Source organism: Sinohyriopsis cumingii, chromosome 8 (assembly GCF_028554795.1).
Source record: "Sinohyriopsis cumingii isolate HCF-2022 chromosome 8, ASM2855479v2, whole genome shotgun sequence".
Taxonomy (NCBI): domain Eukaryota; kingdom Metazoa; phylum Mollusca; class Bivalvia; order Unionida; family Unionidae; genus Sinohyriopsis; species Sinohyriopsis cumingii.
In genome coordinates, this window is record NC_142968.1 from 108,334,918 (window position 1) to 108,353,151 (window position 18,234).

General features: G+C 34.7%; 1 protein-coding gene across 2 annotated transcripts in view; it reads left to right on the forward strand.

The window, feature by feature from the left end:
* Positions 1–18,234, forward strand: part of LOC149794348 (glycerol kinase-like) — a 63,144-nt gene that overhangs the window by 36,637 nt on the left and 8,273 nt on the right. For both annotated transcript variants that reach the window (XM_089968502.1, XM_089968501.1), the window contains exons 13-15: positions 1,453–1,549; positions 11,831–11,915; positions 15,434–15,554. In XM_089968502.1, the coding sequence (XP_089824628.1) occupies positions 1,453–1,549; positions 11,831–11,915; positions 15,434–15,554 (303 nt within the window). The remainder of the gene's footprint in view (positions 1–1,452; positions 1,550–11,830; positions 11,916–15,433; positions 15,555–18,234) is intronic.

An 18,234-nucleotide genomic window follows, 5' to 3' on the forward strand; every position in this document is an offset into this window, starting at 1 on the left:
CAACTCATGCTTTGATTGTCTGTCCAACTCATGCTTAGATTGTCTGCCCAACTCATGCTTTGATTGTCTGTCCAACTCATGCTTAGATTGTCTGTCCAACTTGTGCTTTGATTGTCTGTCCAACTCATGCTTAGATTGTCTGTCAAACTCATGCTTAGGTTGTCTGTCCAACTCATGCTTAGATTGTCTGTCCAGCTCATGCTTAGATTGTCTGTCCAACTCATGCTTTGATTGTCTGTCCAGCTCATGATTAGATTGTCAAACCAACTCGCTTAGATTTTCCAACCAACTCATGCTTAGATTTTAGCTGTCATGGACCAGAAGAGCTTCTTGAAGCTTATTTTAAAAAAGCTTGTTATCACTGAAGAATATCTAAGATTTTCAACACTGCAGAGTTAAAAAGGATGAAATGGTCTTTTCTTGAATGCCTGGAAATTCTTTTTAGCTGGTAAAGCATTATAATACAAGAGTGTTGTAGTAACTTTTTTCCATCATAGATTTGTATAAAGCAAAAAGTACAATAATGATAATAATAAAAAACAAATAATAATAATAATATTAATATAAACAGCATAATTTATGACCTTGAAGAAGCTCCACTTCCAAAACTTCCAGTAGTCTTCTTCAGTAATTGACATTTTTATCAGCCATCCAGCATACATAGGTGAAATCCTTGTATATTTATTCACACCCTGAAAATAAATTTGAACATTTGGACCTAACAGTTGTGAACAGTTGCATCACAGTATGACCCATTATGAATAGATATGTTTAATTGATGCATACAGAGAAACAGAATGCTCCACCTACTCATCTGGATATTGATTCTTTAAATATGACACTTTTCTTTTTAAAAATTTCCTTCTGATTAAAACAAGATTTGTAAGTAGATTCCAGCTTATAAACATGATAATCAGTACATTATATACCATATATACTGATAATAAGTTGAGTTCATCTGCAAACTGCACAGACCCAGCTCTTCCATCATGCAGTTTGTTAGGAGTAATGTGTAGAACAAACAGCATTGACCCATATCTGCCGGTGCATTATGTGACAGTAGATTGGGGTTTCTGTTGTTTGTAAATGGAATTGACTTATGGGTATATATAGTAGTAACTTCTCTATCTTAACCTATCTTTGGGCAAGGTTTTCTTTGTCCACCTAATTATGTATTGAGTCACCAGATTAAAGATTGAATTGGTTTGTGGTCTAATGGAATCTGTTATCTGGTAATTGATTGATCAAAGTCACCCATGGCCAGTTGGCCAAGTTATCATGAGTATATTTAGGTGTTTTATTCTTTTGCATTTCATAATTTCAACATTTTCTTTTCAAAAGATATAAGTTACTGTTGAAGTGCATGGGATTTTTGGGTGTGGTAGCTTATTAATGGCCACATAATGTAGCATAGAGAGTTTTCTTGTAAAACTCTCTTTTTTTCTGCTTCAGAAACTCTTGCCAGCAAGGTAGACAGTACCCATGGTTGTTACTTTGTGCCAGCATTTTCAGGACTCTTCTGTCCATACTGGCTTGCAGATGCGAGAGGGTGAGTAGCCATAATACTTTTAGGTAAACGCAGAATTTATTCATTGCTTTTGCTAAAACATTATCAGTAAGGCTGTGTTCAATAAAGCTGGTGCTTTGGAGCACTGGGTTAACAGTCCTACTGTATACACTTCCACTTTATGTTGCTAGTTGACAAAAGCTAATGGTTGGGAGAGGTAGCTCGCTAAGAGCAAATCATGCAAATGTTATTTCATTCACACAGGATCTTTCAAGCTGAGACTAGTGAAGAGTGACTTGGAGGACTTATCTCAGATTTTTTAATTCAACACTAAGTCCCCGTTTAAATCACCCATAATTATAATATGATCACAGGCATTGAAGCCCCACTCAGGTAAGATATTCAGCGAGTCCCAGTAGTGTCATGACAAATGGAGGAAGACAGATTACAATATATATTTTGTACCTTTTACATGTATTTCTTACCCAATCTCTTAGGGTTATGTATTAAAAGATCAGTACAGGGTTTGAAAATGTCAGTATATATGAAAGAAATCTAATTTTTCATGAACAGATCTAATATTTAAATGTACGAAAGATAACATACTATCAGTTGAGGGCTGTTCCATTAAAACGTACATGGGACCCAGGGACAGTACTTTTAAAAACATATATGCCAGAGTAGTTTAGTTTCAAAATTGCTTCTATCCCTGGTTGTTTATTCTTTAAAATCGCTTCTATAGGTGGTTGAAATAATTGGCTCTGGAGGTCTGTCTAAAAGTGCAAGCTAAACATAATCAGAAGCTTCCACTTTAGACATCACATCATCAAATTCATAATTTATTTGATCCTAAATTTAAGAAGTGTGTGGCCATTCAACAAAGTACATTTCGTGATTTATGTTATGCACGACGTATTTATACAACTATAAAATGTTCTTTTTTTGGTCAGCTATCAATAGGTCAATAAAGCCTACCAAATGACACTGCACTTGTTGTTTAACTAATCATAAACAAATCTTAACCATAATGAAAACTTGCAGATTTTTTAATAAATTTTCTTACAAAATCAAAGTATAAATTCTGTGGCCACATTAATTTTAGTCTCATGAGATTTGGGTTGCATCACTTGGATCTGATACAATGTGTGCTGCGAAAAAAACAGAATGTAGCCAGATTGTGACAGTAATGGCAGTGAGACATGTTTTCAGCGGTGGAAGAAATCGGTATTTAGTTGAGAAAACACAGCCTGGAGAAATAATTGACAACTTCAGAGGTAAGTTCTGTTAATTTTTCAGAAAGCTAATCAAAAGGTGGTAGAAGACTAGTGAAAATCCACTTATTCAATCATTACAAACATTGTTGTAATAGACACTCATTTCTGTTGGTCAAAAACCATTACAACACATACTTATCTTCATCCAGTTAACTCAAGATGACCGATACACATATAATCGGCGAGGGGAGGCAGATTTAGTGTTAGTTACCTTGTGTTAATTGGTTGAATGAGTGTTTACTGGATTTCATATTTTTCTCTTCTTTTTTTAATTTTTAATTTATTTTTGCCAACAGAAACAAATGCTGGTGTGTAATGGAGTCTCCTTTTGAAATTTTAATTCCAACATGCAGTCATTCCAAGTGCAGCTCCAACACATAATTCCACAGTTTTGGCATACAGCTTCACAAAATTTGACTATTTAATGGTTATCAGAGGAAAAATTTGATGATGCTTTAAAGTAGGAATGGAAGCAATGCAGAGCATGATAACATTGCCATTGTATGTGTGTATGAAGTATCTGATGTGACATTTTAAATGAACTAGTTTCATTCAGTTGCATTCAATTTGTTTAATTACTGTGACAGCTAAAATGAAATAAATGGAACTATTGTAATATTGTAATAAGTGGCAATATATGGAAAGAAAGTTAAAGTTATAGAACATAAATAAGAAAATTATTTTGAAACCAATGAGTTGGTGAGTAATAGATCATTGTTCACACAATCTTCCAGTTATTTCTGCATAGAAATGATACTGTGCATACATAATTAAAAATAAGCTTTGTTTGATCTAAGTCAAAATGTGTTGGGTTTTTTCATTGCTGCTTCATTGGTGGTGGTCATAACCATGCAAGTATTTAGTAACAACATATTTAGTTGTGGCTTGTTAATAATTAGATGATTATTACAACTTTCTGCATAGTATCCTGCCATCTCATTTTCTCCACAAAATTAAAGTATAATGATATCATAGTTGCAGGGTGAATTAAACATTGTTGACTTTATGTTTAGATTTTGTCTCCATGCATGTCAAGTTGCTAAACTTTTGGACAATTCATCATCTCCAAAGTATACATAGCATATAACATAATTGCTGCTTTACACAACATGCCTACTTTTTATTCACTTGAATAATTGTCATCATGAATTCACCAGGTGTCTTTTTGAGTTCACATGTGTTAGTTTCAGCTTGAATCGTATTTTGGCTTTGGATTAAATTTTGATTTGTTAGGAACTGTCCTTTTTGGATGTACATGAGAGTCAGGGTTGAAGTTTGAATATTTGTGCATAGGGGTGGGGATAAGTCCAAGTAGTACATACACACCTAATGACCATAACTTTATTAAAGCTACAATAAAACCTATTTGCCATAGCCAACAACAAACAACCTATATTATTTTCACACCTTCCAATTTGTTTGTACCCCCTTACCAATTGTAAACATGAAAAGCATCAAGGAAAGAGGTTGTAAATTTGTGCAGTACATCATTTTCAATTGGTCAATGAGAGGGCAGTCAGCCATTCACCATACAGTACTTGCATATTAAGCGGGTGTGATTATGGCCATACAAGTCATGTGAAAATGGAGAGAAGTGTCCTCCCTTGTAGCTTTTTATAGTACATATGTAACTGAAAAGTAAATTGTAAGCAACTAGATGAGCCACTTTGTCCTTTTCTGGTTTCCATAACAGATGATGCATGGCACTCAAAACTGTCATCTGCATCCAGTATTTGCAATGTACAGTTTTAATATTTCTAAAAATAATGAACAAATAAAAATATAACTCCAAAATTTACGGAATTAGTGACATTATCAGACACAGTGAATGATCACATCTGTTGCTTGAAAACAGGGACTTGCCTATGCAGATATGGAGACCGTGTTACTAAAGAAACTTCCATTTGATTCAGAATGCAAACAAATTGGCAGTGTTTGAAGGGGGTTACTAAGCAAAAGTATATGTATGCTCTGGGGAGGGGGTAGAAATAACTACAGTCTGCAATGGGGGGGAGGAATGACTGTTTGCATACGTACGAAATGGACAGCCCCTTATCCTCACATGGAATAATAACTCTTATTAGGCCAACAAAGATGATGAGACAAAATAGTTAGTCTTTTGTGTTTTTTTGTTTCTTTCTTTTAATTGAAAGGTTGGAATGACTGCATGACATTTAAATTATTTTACCCAATTATATAATTTTTTTAAATGTTGCTGTTATATATCTGGCACACATGCACACACATATTACTTGAGTTTAAGTTAAAAGTCCTTACCCACCCCTAACCCAATACATGCCAACATGAGCAAGGCACTTTATTCCAATGCCCTGGTGCTAAATCACTCAATAACCCAATACATGCCAACATGGGCAAGGCACTTGATTCCAATGCCCTGGTTCTAAATCACTCAATAACCAAGTAGTTTCAGCACTCAACAGTGTAATAGAAGAAATGGTTTTATCTTAGATTCCTGGAAATTCTTATTGGTCATTAGAGTGTGCTTCTCTTTGAAAGACTTTTTTTTAAAGTTTCAAATTATAGCTTTTCCTTCTGTCATAGCCTAGATGATATTTTATTGCTTTTTTCAGACAGAAATTCAAGAAAGTGTCCATACTGTTATATCAAGAATCCTTGTGGTGGACCAATTGATGACTTTAGTACAAAACAACTTCCATTCATGTTGACATATAAAATACAGAAGCTGAACTTAAGGTTACTGAGGAAGAAACTGCCATCAATGATATAAGTGCTGCTCTTAAAAAAAAAGGCCACCAAATCGAGTTCAATGCTTGATGCAGAATGGAGTAATCCAGAAAGTAGCCAACAGGTACAAAGTCAAACAGTGGTTGTTTTATTATGGTGATGTTAATAAACTGTACAAAATATCGTAAGTTTTCTTTGAAGGCTTTCATGGGTAAAAAATTTACGATAAAAATTGATATGTGTATGCATCTCAACTAAAGTCTGTATAGTGTTACTCAGATTGCGCTACCAGTCCAATTGGTGAGGGGCTTCATGCTTATAATACAAAGGTGTTGAGTTTCCTTCAAGTGCAGGTAGTTTTAAAAAGCCATTCAGCTTGCACATTTACATGTTATGTCACATGTAGATAAATTACAATGAGGAGTGCATTATTTGATGTATATTTGAGTATCTCATTTGCTTCTGCTGAAATGTGGGGTCACAGTTTGGTATCACAACATGAAACATATTTACAACACCATGTTTTGAGCACTGACTGGTTATGTTCAGGATTTAAGTATGTTTGTGTTAGGGGTTATCTCATGTAGTTTCAATTTTTAATAGTGCTTATCCGTTCTTTTCTTATTTCACAGGTATCTGCCTCTGTGCATTATGATGCATAAGGGGATTTCCTGAAAAATTTGACGGTTTTAAAATATCTTACTTCCAGTTTAGAAATGAGTCCTTTAAAATTGTCAAGGTGAAAATGTTGAAAGAAGAAAGATTTACTGGTTCTATTGTTATATCTGTTAACTTCATTTTAGCAGTTTAAATTACCAGAGTACATGGTCAGAATTGAAAGTTTTCCATTGATGGATGCCATTTATTGATGTTTTTGGAATTTCAGATTGAGCATTGGTCATTGTTGTACATGTTAACATCATACATGCAATTGAAGTCCCAACATGTCAGTTATCCTGAGCATTCTGTTTTTAAAATCACATTTGCTGCCATGAACCTGTTGCTATGATCTAAGTACATGTCCATGTATTTGCGATCTGTAAGATAACAAATTTGGATGTAGATACAAGGGTTAGGGTCAGTGCTGCTTGTGTTCGCTTTGTTTCAGATGGATTGAGTTCTAAGTTTGTTGGTTAACTTGACTGGGTCTTAAATTACAAGTGGTCATGTATATTCTTGACAAACTTGAATTGAAGTTTGGACAGTTTGTTGTCTCTATCCTGTTAAAGATTGGGACACAACATTTTAACACTGATGTAAGAAATCATTTGGTAATATATTTTGAAATAAAGATGTTAAATTGAATGCGGTTTTGAAGTATTATGTAGACCCCTTCCCAACTATAAATAATAAGGCATACAGAACCATGCATAATTTCATAGAAATATTGCATATAATGTAGATCAGTATATGGTGACCTTGTCCAGGGATGGTGCTGACTTTAAAAAAAGTTGTCACCCAAACAATTGTCAACCTCAATATTTTGTTGCCAATTTTCAAAAAATGTCGCCATTTTCATAATACAGTACTGTCCATTTATCTCAACATCCTTGGGACCAAGGTAATATTGTTGACATAATTGGATGTTTAGATCAGTAAGGGAGAGTTGAAAATAAATTGAAATTTCACATGCAAGTGACATTTTTCAGAGATGACCTGTCGTCAGTGACTAGGATTTTATGCAGAGGAAAAAAATGGAAATTTTGATTAAATGAAGATGACTTGTCAGAAATACACTTGTATATTGACAACTTACATTTGTCTAGTACACTCCACAATGTGTTAAATAATATAAATGCATGTGAAAAATCCATGAATTTGAGTATTTGATCATTTGTAAGAAAATTTATAGATCAGTCAAATCCCATTAGAAAACGCAACTAAAATGTATATGTAAAAAAAACAGTAGTCCACATTTAATCTGTATCCCATTGTTTTTCAGTTTTCATTGAAGTTTCAGCAAAACTATCTTTTCTGGTACATTTTTCATAAAGGAAAAAAATTGCCATTCTCGGGTAGATTGTAGTCATTCGCATTCCTGCCTTCAGTGGTGGTTGATTGTAGCTAGTCAGGTAGCATGACTATTTGGGTTATATTACAGCACAGATTACTAAGGACAGACATTAGCATAAGCAGATTATGATATAACAGTGCCGTGTTAGGGTGGTGTGCCAATATGAACAAAGGCTTTGTATATGTAACAATAGATTCAAGTACAATTTTATATCTAAGTTTATGGCTTCCTGTCATGGGGCCTTTGAATTTCTCAAATTCAATCACATGACTGTATATACAATTTTTAACAGCCAAAAATGTTGTCACCATAAAGATTATTAGATGGTATATTTTGTTGCCAACAAGGATTTTTTTGTTGCAATTTGCGACATTGGCAAAGCCCATCATGATCCCTCCTTTGTCTATCATATCAGGATTATTGAGTGGTCATAGAATAGCATTTACGGCAGAGGAGTGACCCCATGCTAATAGCATTTCAGATGTGCTAAGTGTTTTAGAAAAAGAGAAAGTATAAAGAAGAATGTAGACAGTATAGAAATCCTGTATGCATGTCATGGTTTTGCAGTATTCATCTTGGCATGTTAAATACTCTTTCTCTGCAGCCCTGACAACTTTTATAAGTGTCAGTCATCACTCAAATGTGCCAGTTTTTGACTCTCAGACAGAAATACTCATATTTAACAATTTAGGTTTGTATTTTCTGGCAACGGGCCCAGCCCTTGTGCACTATGACTAACATAAACATGATGACTCAACTGGAGCTGGTCTGCTAGATTGAGTCCAACAGAAATGTACATCAGATTTATGACTATAATCTTGAAATCAATGTTTACCATATTAATGTAAGTGCAATTTATAAACTTTTATTACAGTTACATATATATGTACACTGGGTTTCCATAATTTTCTGACATAATATAACAAGTTTCCTCGGGTTCCAATCTGATTAAAATCAGATCTCCACTGTCTTACGTGAAGATCTGACAGCGACTGCTTAAGGGTCATGTTCTTATGGCCTTTTAATTTGTCAATGGAGATTCAGCTTTCAAAAATTTAAAAGTGAATCAGAACATTTGGCACAGATTGATGCTCTTCCACCATAATGCTCAGTCTCCCAAATGTGAAGATATAGGACTTCATCTGAGTGGCGTATAAATTAGCAACTATGGTAATACCATTGGTCAACAGAACATGCCCCCTATGCTGTTGTTGTCAGATCTTCATGTAGGACAGTGGAGATCAGATTTTAATCAGATTAATTCATGTACTTGATCTTGTAAAATAGGAAACGTTATCAGCTTTAAACTTGTAAACATTTTGGATCACAGAATTCACAGTGCACAAGACAGATGGATAAAATAAACACTTTTGTTGAGATAAAGACTTTGTTTTGTTCTTGGATAAAGTAATGGGCTTTTTTTTGTTGTTTAAAGGTCAAAGTTTATTTTCCATGGTCAGATTCAAAAGGTTTTGTTACAATGTTTCTTTGTTACCAGGTTTAATTGGTTATGAGTTTGATTTGTTTGGTCCATCAGAGGAAATTAGCTCAATTATGCTATTTTTATCACCTGACATGCTAAAGCCAGGTAAACAAGGGCAGTCATTTAAATAACAGGCACAATAATAACACCTTATTCATAACATTGATTTCAAATTGTAGGTTGCTGATTCAATGCAATTAAAGCATAAATAGAAATGTTTTTGTTTTTGTACTTTGGATCCAATAATTTTTAAATTTACCTGCATGTTGTATAATTAAATACAGCTCAGACTGTTAGACCTGATTTTCTTTATGAACTTCTTCTGCATGTCATTCATAAATGTGTGAAAAAACAAATTTCAGATTAAACAATTTTGATCCAGCCAAATAAATGAAGTAAATGACTAAACAGAGATTTCAACACAACAGTGATTTTTATGATTCCTTAGCTAGTACGTGTATGTTTACACTTACTAACCCATCATATATATATACATATATATATATATATAATATATATCCAACAACAAATAAATTCAGTTGGTGAGTGATTTTATTGTTAAATTAATTGTGTTGGTGGATCCAGAAAGACCTTAATAATATCTAAAGGTGGCTACCCAATTTCAAAACTGCCTTCCCCCAGTCCCATGTATGTATTAATGGAACAGCCCTGATGATATAAGTGGATCATTGTAGCTGCAGGTGTTAGTTGAATCCAATCTGATACCGATATTGGGCCTGGGTTCAACTCAATGTCCCCTGATAATGTAAGAACTGGAAACATCCATAATATACAAATGTACAAATTTGTGAACACTAGATCTGCAAAAATATTACACCTTAGATTAATTTTATCATGTATATTAATGTTACTAACATGTAGGAAAAACTATTACTACTACTCAGTGTAATAAGATCTTTACAGTTCCACCTTTTATTACTAGGTACAATTCTAGTTCTACTAAGGGAAAGTCCAATGCATATCCTGTGTGAAACATGACATAATGTACGCATCATTTACATTAAATCAACCTGTATATTATGGCTTATCCTTCTCTGCCATTTTATTGCGCAGAGCAGTCAATGTTTGGTTTACATGTATGTTTACAGGTCTAGCCAAAGCCTAATCAGCAAAGTGATTGGCTGATTTTTCAGTTATCTTTTCATAGCGGGTTTTGAGGCCTCAATAAATGCTGGTAATATTTCATCTAGGAATAGTGGACTTTGTAGACAGTATTTCACAGCACTATTAAAATCCACATTTAAAGAAAAACTTTCTCCAGAGGGATTCATGGTTATATTTGTCCTTTTTTGCAGTATGAATGCTATGTGGTGATTTGTTTAAGCTACAGTTGCTGTATCACTAAGGGTACACATAAGATCAGACAAGTACCTGCACATACTGCATGTGCAAACAGCGAAACACTAAATAAACCAGAAATAAAATAAAATTTTTGTCTCAAAATTATCTCGGTCATATATCAGAATCATCTTACTCTAAGTAACATGAATTGAAAGATCCTTTATATCATTAACACAGTAGATTTTTGCTGCCATTGCTCACTGATGTTCACCTAGCAATATTGTATCAGCAATCACTCTAAAACAAGCACTATATCTTTTATAGGGTGTCAGCTATGATGTTAGCTTAAACATCCCATTTTAGTGAATAGTTTTTAATGACTTCATATATGCCAATCATTATGCTTTTTTTATGCCAAATTACATTTTCCATTAGACTGAAAATGGATTATGCATTAAAAAAAATTAAAAAATAAAGCAATATAAAGTTGTTTTGTCATTTTTATTATCATCTCTATAATTCTACTGATATAAATTTGAGAATTTTTTAAAAAGTTGACTGCTGCATAAGAATAGCATAAGATATTTTCCATCTTTGCTATTTATTGCAACTGTATAAGACCATTTCCAAGAAAACAGACTGGTTTCTTCAAACATGAATTTCATTAATAAGCTAATTAATTAGTGAACCAGTCTATATTTTTAAAGAAAATGGTGTCAGATGTTAAGTAAAATGCTTTACGGGAATATGCTAGAGCAGATGGATCTTTTAAAACTTAAAACATGTCAGATCATAAATAGTGAAAAATCAGCACCACTTCATAAACTTTAAAAGAAGACTATGAGAGTAATGTAATACAGTACTCTGAGCACCTGACAATGATCATTGCAGAATTCAAGTTAATGATCACTCAGCAAAAGTTAATGTGTAAACTAGATGAAGTGAGTGTTGAATATAAATAATATTTCAGTATATTTTGTGACAAGAATTTTGACTAACTGCATAACCAGGTTAATGGTAAAAATATATCTTTTTCATATGTGCTGTAATTCTGGCATGTAATGTATAGATTACACTTTCTGCACCCAAATTATGCTTTTTTGGCAATAGCAATAACTATGCTTATACCTCTTTGGGGGTTGGCATGTATGCATCTTGTACAACAGTAAAGATACACATAAAAAATCCACCTGGTACTGACCATTTCATTTTCAGGAGGGAGGTGCGAGCCTTGATATTTTTACTTTCCTTTTTCTCAGTATGATTGTTCTTTTTGGGGTTTTTTTTCTGTAACTATTTGATAGCTGGAAATTTAAAAGAAATCTCAGGCTCCTGTGGCAGAAACTTAAATTGTTGGTCCATAATATTGCAGTATATCGCAGTACTTATAGCAGTATGTTTATAAATACAGTGGTGCAAAATATTTTTGGTACTCAACTCTAATATAATTCCATTACTGCTAATATTTATGCTCAAGCAAATATTAATAGAGATATCTTATTTCAAAAGGCCCTTTAAAAAATGCGTAATTTTTTCCACTTCAGTATCATTTGTGGTCTTACACAGTTTACTACCAAGGAACACATTGCCAGGGCAGCATTAGAGGCTGTTTGTTTTCAGACAAGAGAGGTAACTTTTTCTTATCTTATAGTTTTATTTTTGTTTAAAAAATAGCTTAACCCAGAAATAGAGTAAGATGTTTAAAAATAAAGAAATTTAGTCCAAGAACTTTATAGCAAAAGAAATTTTGTTTGAGGATTACTAATTAAGAATAGCAAATCTTTCTGTTGAAACGGCACCATTTCTTCTTAAAATATATTGCCCAATCATATATTTTTGCTAAAAAAAAAAAGTTGTTTACCACAGCTTTCTGGCTTGTTTTAGTAACATAAGCATGCCATTGTGGAAGTCAGACTTGAGTTGTCTCCCTTGGATAGAGGGGTTAGTGCTAAATCCCTTCCGTCTTCCCAGTTCCTGCAACCACTCCTACCTTGTCAGCACACTTATTCTCAAGGTCTTGCAAAATACTGACTCAGTCTGTCATTTGATCTGCTCAGTGATTCTTAAGGGTTTTCTTACCCTCAGAGAAGTTTACTTCAGCTATTTTTCTATCCAGTTGCTCAGTCTAAACAATAGATGAATGTTTTACACTTCAGTTTTCTAACTTCATTGTTCAGTAAGATTTACAATTTCAACCCAGCTTCTCTCAGTGCCAGCCTTCCCACAGAAAATTACAACATGCTCACACAGACCTTTTCCAACATCCTTGTGGAGGAAAGATGCCAATGTTTTGTTTCAGAGATATTCTGCCTCGATGACCTTTAGGCCTTATAAATAGTGTGCCTCCAGATTATGTTCATTGTCTCTTCCTTTCCCCTTGCTTTTAATGGATCCCTTTTGTACCGACATCTGAAGAGACCCATACAAAGCCAATACTCTGTAGGAAGAAACAAAACCCACTCTTCTTAAAGGAAGATAGCGACTGTTCATTGCACCAACTAACCTGATTTTACTCCAGAATTTTCATAATTACACAAGCTAATGGAAAGTGTCGTCTGGTCATAGATCAAAGATGTCACACAATTGGTCAGACTCAAAGTACCGAAATTAGTTCTTATTACTGTTCAGGCAGGAATCATTTCAGGCAGGTTTACCTCAAACACCTTCACATTCTCATTTACAGGTCTTCCAAAAAATTCCTTCATTTCAAGGAAACCATGTACCAGTTCAGGGCACTAACTTAGGTCCAAGTATCAATTTCTTGGAACAAGAGTCATGGACAGAACTGTGCTACACTTATTATCACCTCCACATTTATGACAGATCACATGGGTGACATTTCAATGGATTTCCACATCCTGTGCCACCTGTTCATGAAACCCCAACAGATGACCACACATGACTTGCATCAGGCATCCTTCTGCAGGATCAATCATCAGAAATATTTTTTTGCACAAATGTCAGTATGCCATTATGGGGTGTACACCTTCTCTAACAAGAAGAGAATGTGGATTGGTCCTTCAGGAGCACTCATTGCATATTAGTCACAGATGAATGCCAAAATGAATGTCTTTCAATCAGGGCAGTATATGCTGTCTTGAAAGGGCATTCTCATTCTGTCTGAGAATTTTGCTTTCATTGGTTAGATCAGATGACAGTGGAGAACCATGTCCCCAAACCTGTGCTTTCATGGCTGGAATTTTCTCAGTTTTTGTCTTGATCACTATATTCAGATTTACACCAGACAGGCCCAATGCCCAAGAGGTCCCAATAGATTAGCTGATTCACACCAAATGGCCCATTCACTCTTTGGTTTTCAGTTGAAATTTCAGTGATTGGGGTCAGTCTCTATCTTGGGCCTGGACAGTTGATATCATTCACTACATTGGAACATCTTGATGCGCATATGCATTTTCCTCAGACCAAAGTCTTCCTTAAAGTTAGAAAAATGGAGTGCCATCTAGTCCTTATTCTTCCCTTCAGGTGGAAAAAAAACATGAACTTGTCAGATTCTATGGAAGATCTTACATTCTCCCTGCTTGCTAAAACAATTGAATTGTAAGCTTAATGCTCTACCATGGCTTCCTCCAACAGAGTTTTGAAATGGTATCTTGATTGAATTGAGGAAGTCAGAATGTGTTGACCTAGTTTGTTCATACCACTCTGGAAGGAAAGGATATTTCCACTTATGTTAAGCTGTCCTGGAGGTCAGAAACAACATTCTTTAGATTTTCCCTTAGAGATCTTCCACCCCAAAAGCCTAGTTTGACCTACTAGGATCTAAGTCAGCAACACAACATGCCACCTGCATGGATAGAGTTATTCTACTTCCACTTGATTCATAGGACTGGAAAAACTTTACCCAAAATGACAGCCATGCATGATCCATGTGCTACCCCTAGTTCTTATCTCACAAGACAGAAGTCTGCTTCAAATACAGGACCAGTGCTGGGATACAGAGATGTAACTACCTCCTGCTCTTCTACTGTATTATAATTAGAACAATTATATAAAATTTTAAAGAAGAAACCAGTTGTTTTTTTTTAAATATGGTTCATCAGGCACAACTTCAAAATCCCTCCATAGTTATTTTCTTTAGAGAGTGTGCACAATTATTCAGTTAATAATTTACAGTTGATAGAATTTAGCACAATATCCATGGGGAGACCACTCTAATCTGACTTCCACCTTGGTAAACAGATAATAATTTATTAATTTTGCATAAACAAGCCAAAAGATGTGGCAAACATCTATTTTTATCTTATGAGGTCTGGATTTGAAAGGCGATTAATGCACTAACATATTATGATCAGGTAAGTATTATTAAAAAAGCATATTTTTCTCTAAAAAATTGTTTCTAATGAAAAGTGGGGCCCCGAGTGGCCGAGTGGTCTAAAGCGCTCACCGTTACGGATCATTGCCATCTCACCTCTGTCTGCGTCGGTTCGAGTCTCGGATTCGGCTAATGTGGTTATGTGAGAAAGCTTGCCAGTAGCTTCTCGTGGGTCGGTGGTTCTTTCCAGGGTTTTCCGGGTTCTTCCTCCACCATTAATACTGGCCGCCATGTATAGCCTATCTTGTGCTGAAAAATGGCGTTAAACCCTACAACAACAACAACAACTAATGAAAAGTAAATCTTCTATTTAGAGTCAGCAAGAATAAAATTAAACCATACTTTTTAAAAAAAAGAACTTGATTTAGTTCAGGAGACCAGTAATTTTCATGAATCTGGTTGAAGACAAATATGCTATCCATCCAACACATAGATATAGAACTGGATTTCACAAAGAGAGCACAAGTCAAGAGTTCAATGTCAGTCTGACTCCAGTTACCTGATGGTTAAAATTTAAGTCTTGACTTAAAATTGACCAATCATATGTTTCAAATCCATATTTAATTGAATGAATTATTTTGTTGAAATTAGGAACAGGACTATGTAAATATGTATAATTTAATAGATTTAGAATTACTTGAAATTGAGTAATATCTGAAACACTCTTTCAGCTTTCACTGTTTAAGACAAAACTCTGATTCAGACAACATTTTACTACTATTTTCACAAAAACATAGCTGGAGTGTTTCTAATTAATAACAGGGTACGCTGCATTTGTTCCACCTTTTGACACTTAATTGATTTTCATCTGTAGTTGTTGGAAGCTATGAATCAGGACAGTGGTATTCCCCTTAAGTCTCTACAGGTGGATGGTGGGATGACTGGTAACAACTTGCTGATGCAGCTGCAGGCAGATCTCCTAGGGATTAATGTGGGTAAGCAAGGATATTTTTGTCAGAAGGTATGCCACATTCATGGGTCCTATCTTCAAAGTCTAGGTCACACCTATTTGTTTTGTTTTCCATTACATTTTCCCTTCAGTCTGTAACTTTAACAATATTTGAAAGTAAGAGATGAAACTTGGTAACTTGTACATTATCACTTGAAACTCGCCAAATCAATAGCACTTGAAGATGTGTGATGTATCATATTAGGGGACCTATCATCAGTCTATGGATGTTACGTGACTGAACAGTACTATAGTAGAGGGATCTTTTAATCACTGAAACTTGACAAATCAGTGTCACTTGAAGATGTGTGATGTATCATATTAGGGGACCTATCATCAATCTATGGATGTTACATGACTGAACAGTGCTATAGTAGAGGGATCTTTTAATCATTGAAACATGACATATCAGTAGCACTTTATAAATTTAAAAAGAAGATTATGGGGGAGTATTATGCAGCACGTCGTCATCATGCTTATTTTAGAATTTATGGAGTTGACTTAGATCATGTGTTGAAAGTTCGATGTGTAGAGTAGTTAGAGTGTGTGTTGTATAATTTCTTAGTATGTGTCCTGGTACTAATCCACATAGATTTTGCCAAGAACTTTAACTGGCTGCAGATCCAGGTTAGTAGCAAACATAAATGTACTTTTTCATAGTTTCTTGTTATTATGGCATGTAATACATAGATTAGTTTTATGCCATGATTACACCTTTTTGACACTTAGGTTATGCATATACCACTCTTTGGGTTGGCAGGCATGGTCAGCTTCATGTAATTTAAGACTAGACTTTCTTTCACACTTTTTTTTCTGCTCTGTAATTTTAGATTTCCTTCACACTTTCCCATTTGCTGTATAATTTTAGATTTCTCATCTGCTCTATACCTTTAGACATCCATCACACTTCCCTTCTGCTTTATAATTTAAATTTCCATCACACTTCCCTTCTGCTTTGTATGCTTAGACTTCCATTATAAGTATCCTTCTGCTTTGTAGTTTTAGATTTCCCTCACATTTTTCCATCATGTTCTATAATTTTAGATTTCCATCACACTCTCCCTTCTTCTCAAAAATTTCAGATTTCTGTCACACTTTACCTTCTGTGCTATAATTTCAGATTTCCATTACACTTCACTTCTGCTCAATGATTTTTTATTTCCAGCACACTATCCCCTGTGCACTATACTTTTAGATTTCCATCACACTCCCTTCTGCTCTGTGATTTTAGACTTCTATCACTTCAGCTTTATACCTTTAGATTTCCATCACACTTTTCATACTACTCTATACTTTTAGAATTCCATTACACTTTCCCTTCTGTTGAATTTTTCTATTTCACTTCCCTTTCCACTGAATAGAGCCATTTGAGATGAAGGAATTAATCTTAATATAGCCACACACACACACACTAAGTCTTCAAACTGTAGGCCACATGTCATTAGCTCTTTTGCTTTCTAAAGATACACCTGAATGCTATATGCTACAGTTGGGAATGTTAATTTGTTGTACATTTCACATGCTTTATGTACACCTGATATACATTAATTCAGTGGATTGGGAGATACAGTAATTTAATTGCTACCAAATGTGACCTCCATGGAAACAGCCCAGTGACGTATTTTAAACAGCTTTATACGCATTTGCAAATTTGTAACAATACAAGAAGATAGGCTAGTAACATGACTTACTGTTGTGACAGTCAGTGAAATATGCTTTTGTTTTGCAACATTATTTAAATGATCTGTATGTTTCTATTAAGTATGTTTTACTACCTTTGTCACCTGTTTTCATTTTCATGTAAAACTTTGACTTATGATATACTCCTGTTAGGGAAAGGTATCATTTTTATTAGACAAAGCCATCTGATCTGGAGCCTCATATTTAACAGCCCCAATCAGAGTGGAAGTTTGATAATTAATTGATAATTGTCCTTTAATACTGAGTTTAATTTATTGCAAAAATGACTAACATTGGATGAAAATAGCTATTTCTGGGAAGGGTACACCAAATCACCAGGGGCCCCGAGTGGCCAAGTGGTCTAAAGCGCTCTCCATTACGGATCACTGCCATCTCACCTCTGTCTGCGACGGTTCGAGTCTCAGATTCAGCCAATGTGGGTATGTGAGAAAGCTTGCCAGTAGCTTCTCGTGGGTCGGTGGTTCTTTCTGGGGTTTTCCCGGGTTCTTCCTCCATCATTAATACTGGCCGCCATGTATATATAGCTTATCGTGTGCTGAAAAATGGCGTTAAACCCAACAACAACAACCAAATCACCAGACCAATACTGCCTTGTATTTGTCTGTTACTGTAATTGTCTTGAGCAATTCTTTTACATCTCTCTCACCAAAGAATGTGAGGATTTGGTAAATTCTATTTTGAGTGGACTTTTACATGATAATATAAAAGCATAGGTTCTGATATTGTAATTGTGTAAATTTGAGACTGTACACTCACTTGTTGATACTCCTACGTAAATCTCATCTCTTTTGCTGTTTGTTCCCTCCTTGTCATTGTTGTTCTCAGAGTTTTATTTTATATGTTTTTCCAATCATGGATTTTAAGTGAATGTTTACAACACCTTATCACACTTTCATTTTATGATCTTCTAAACTATTGTTACATATCTGTAAATATATTAAAATACATGTAGTTAAGAACAGCTT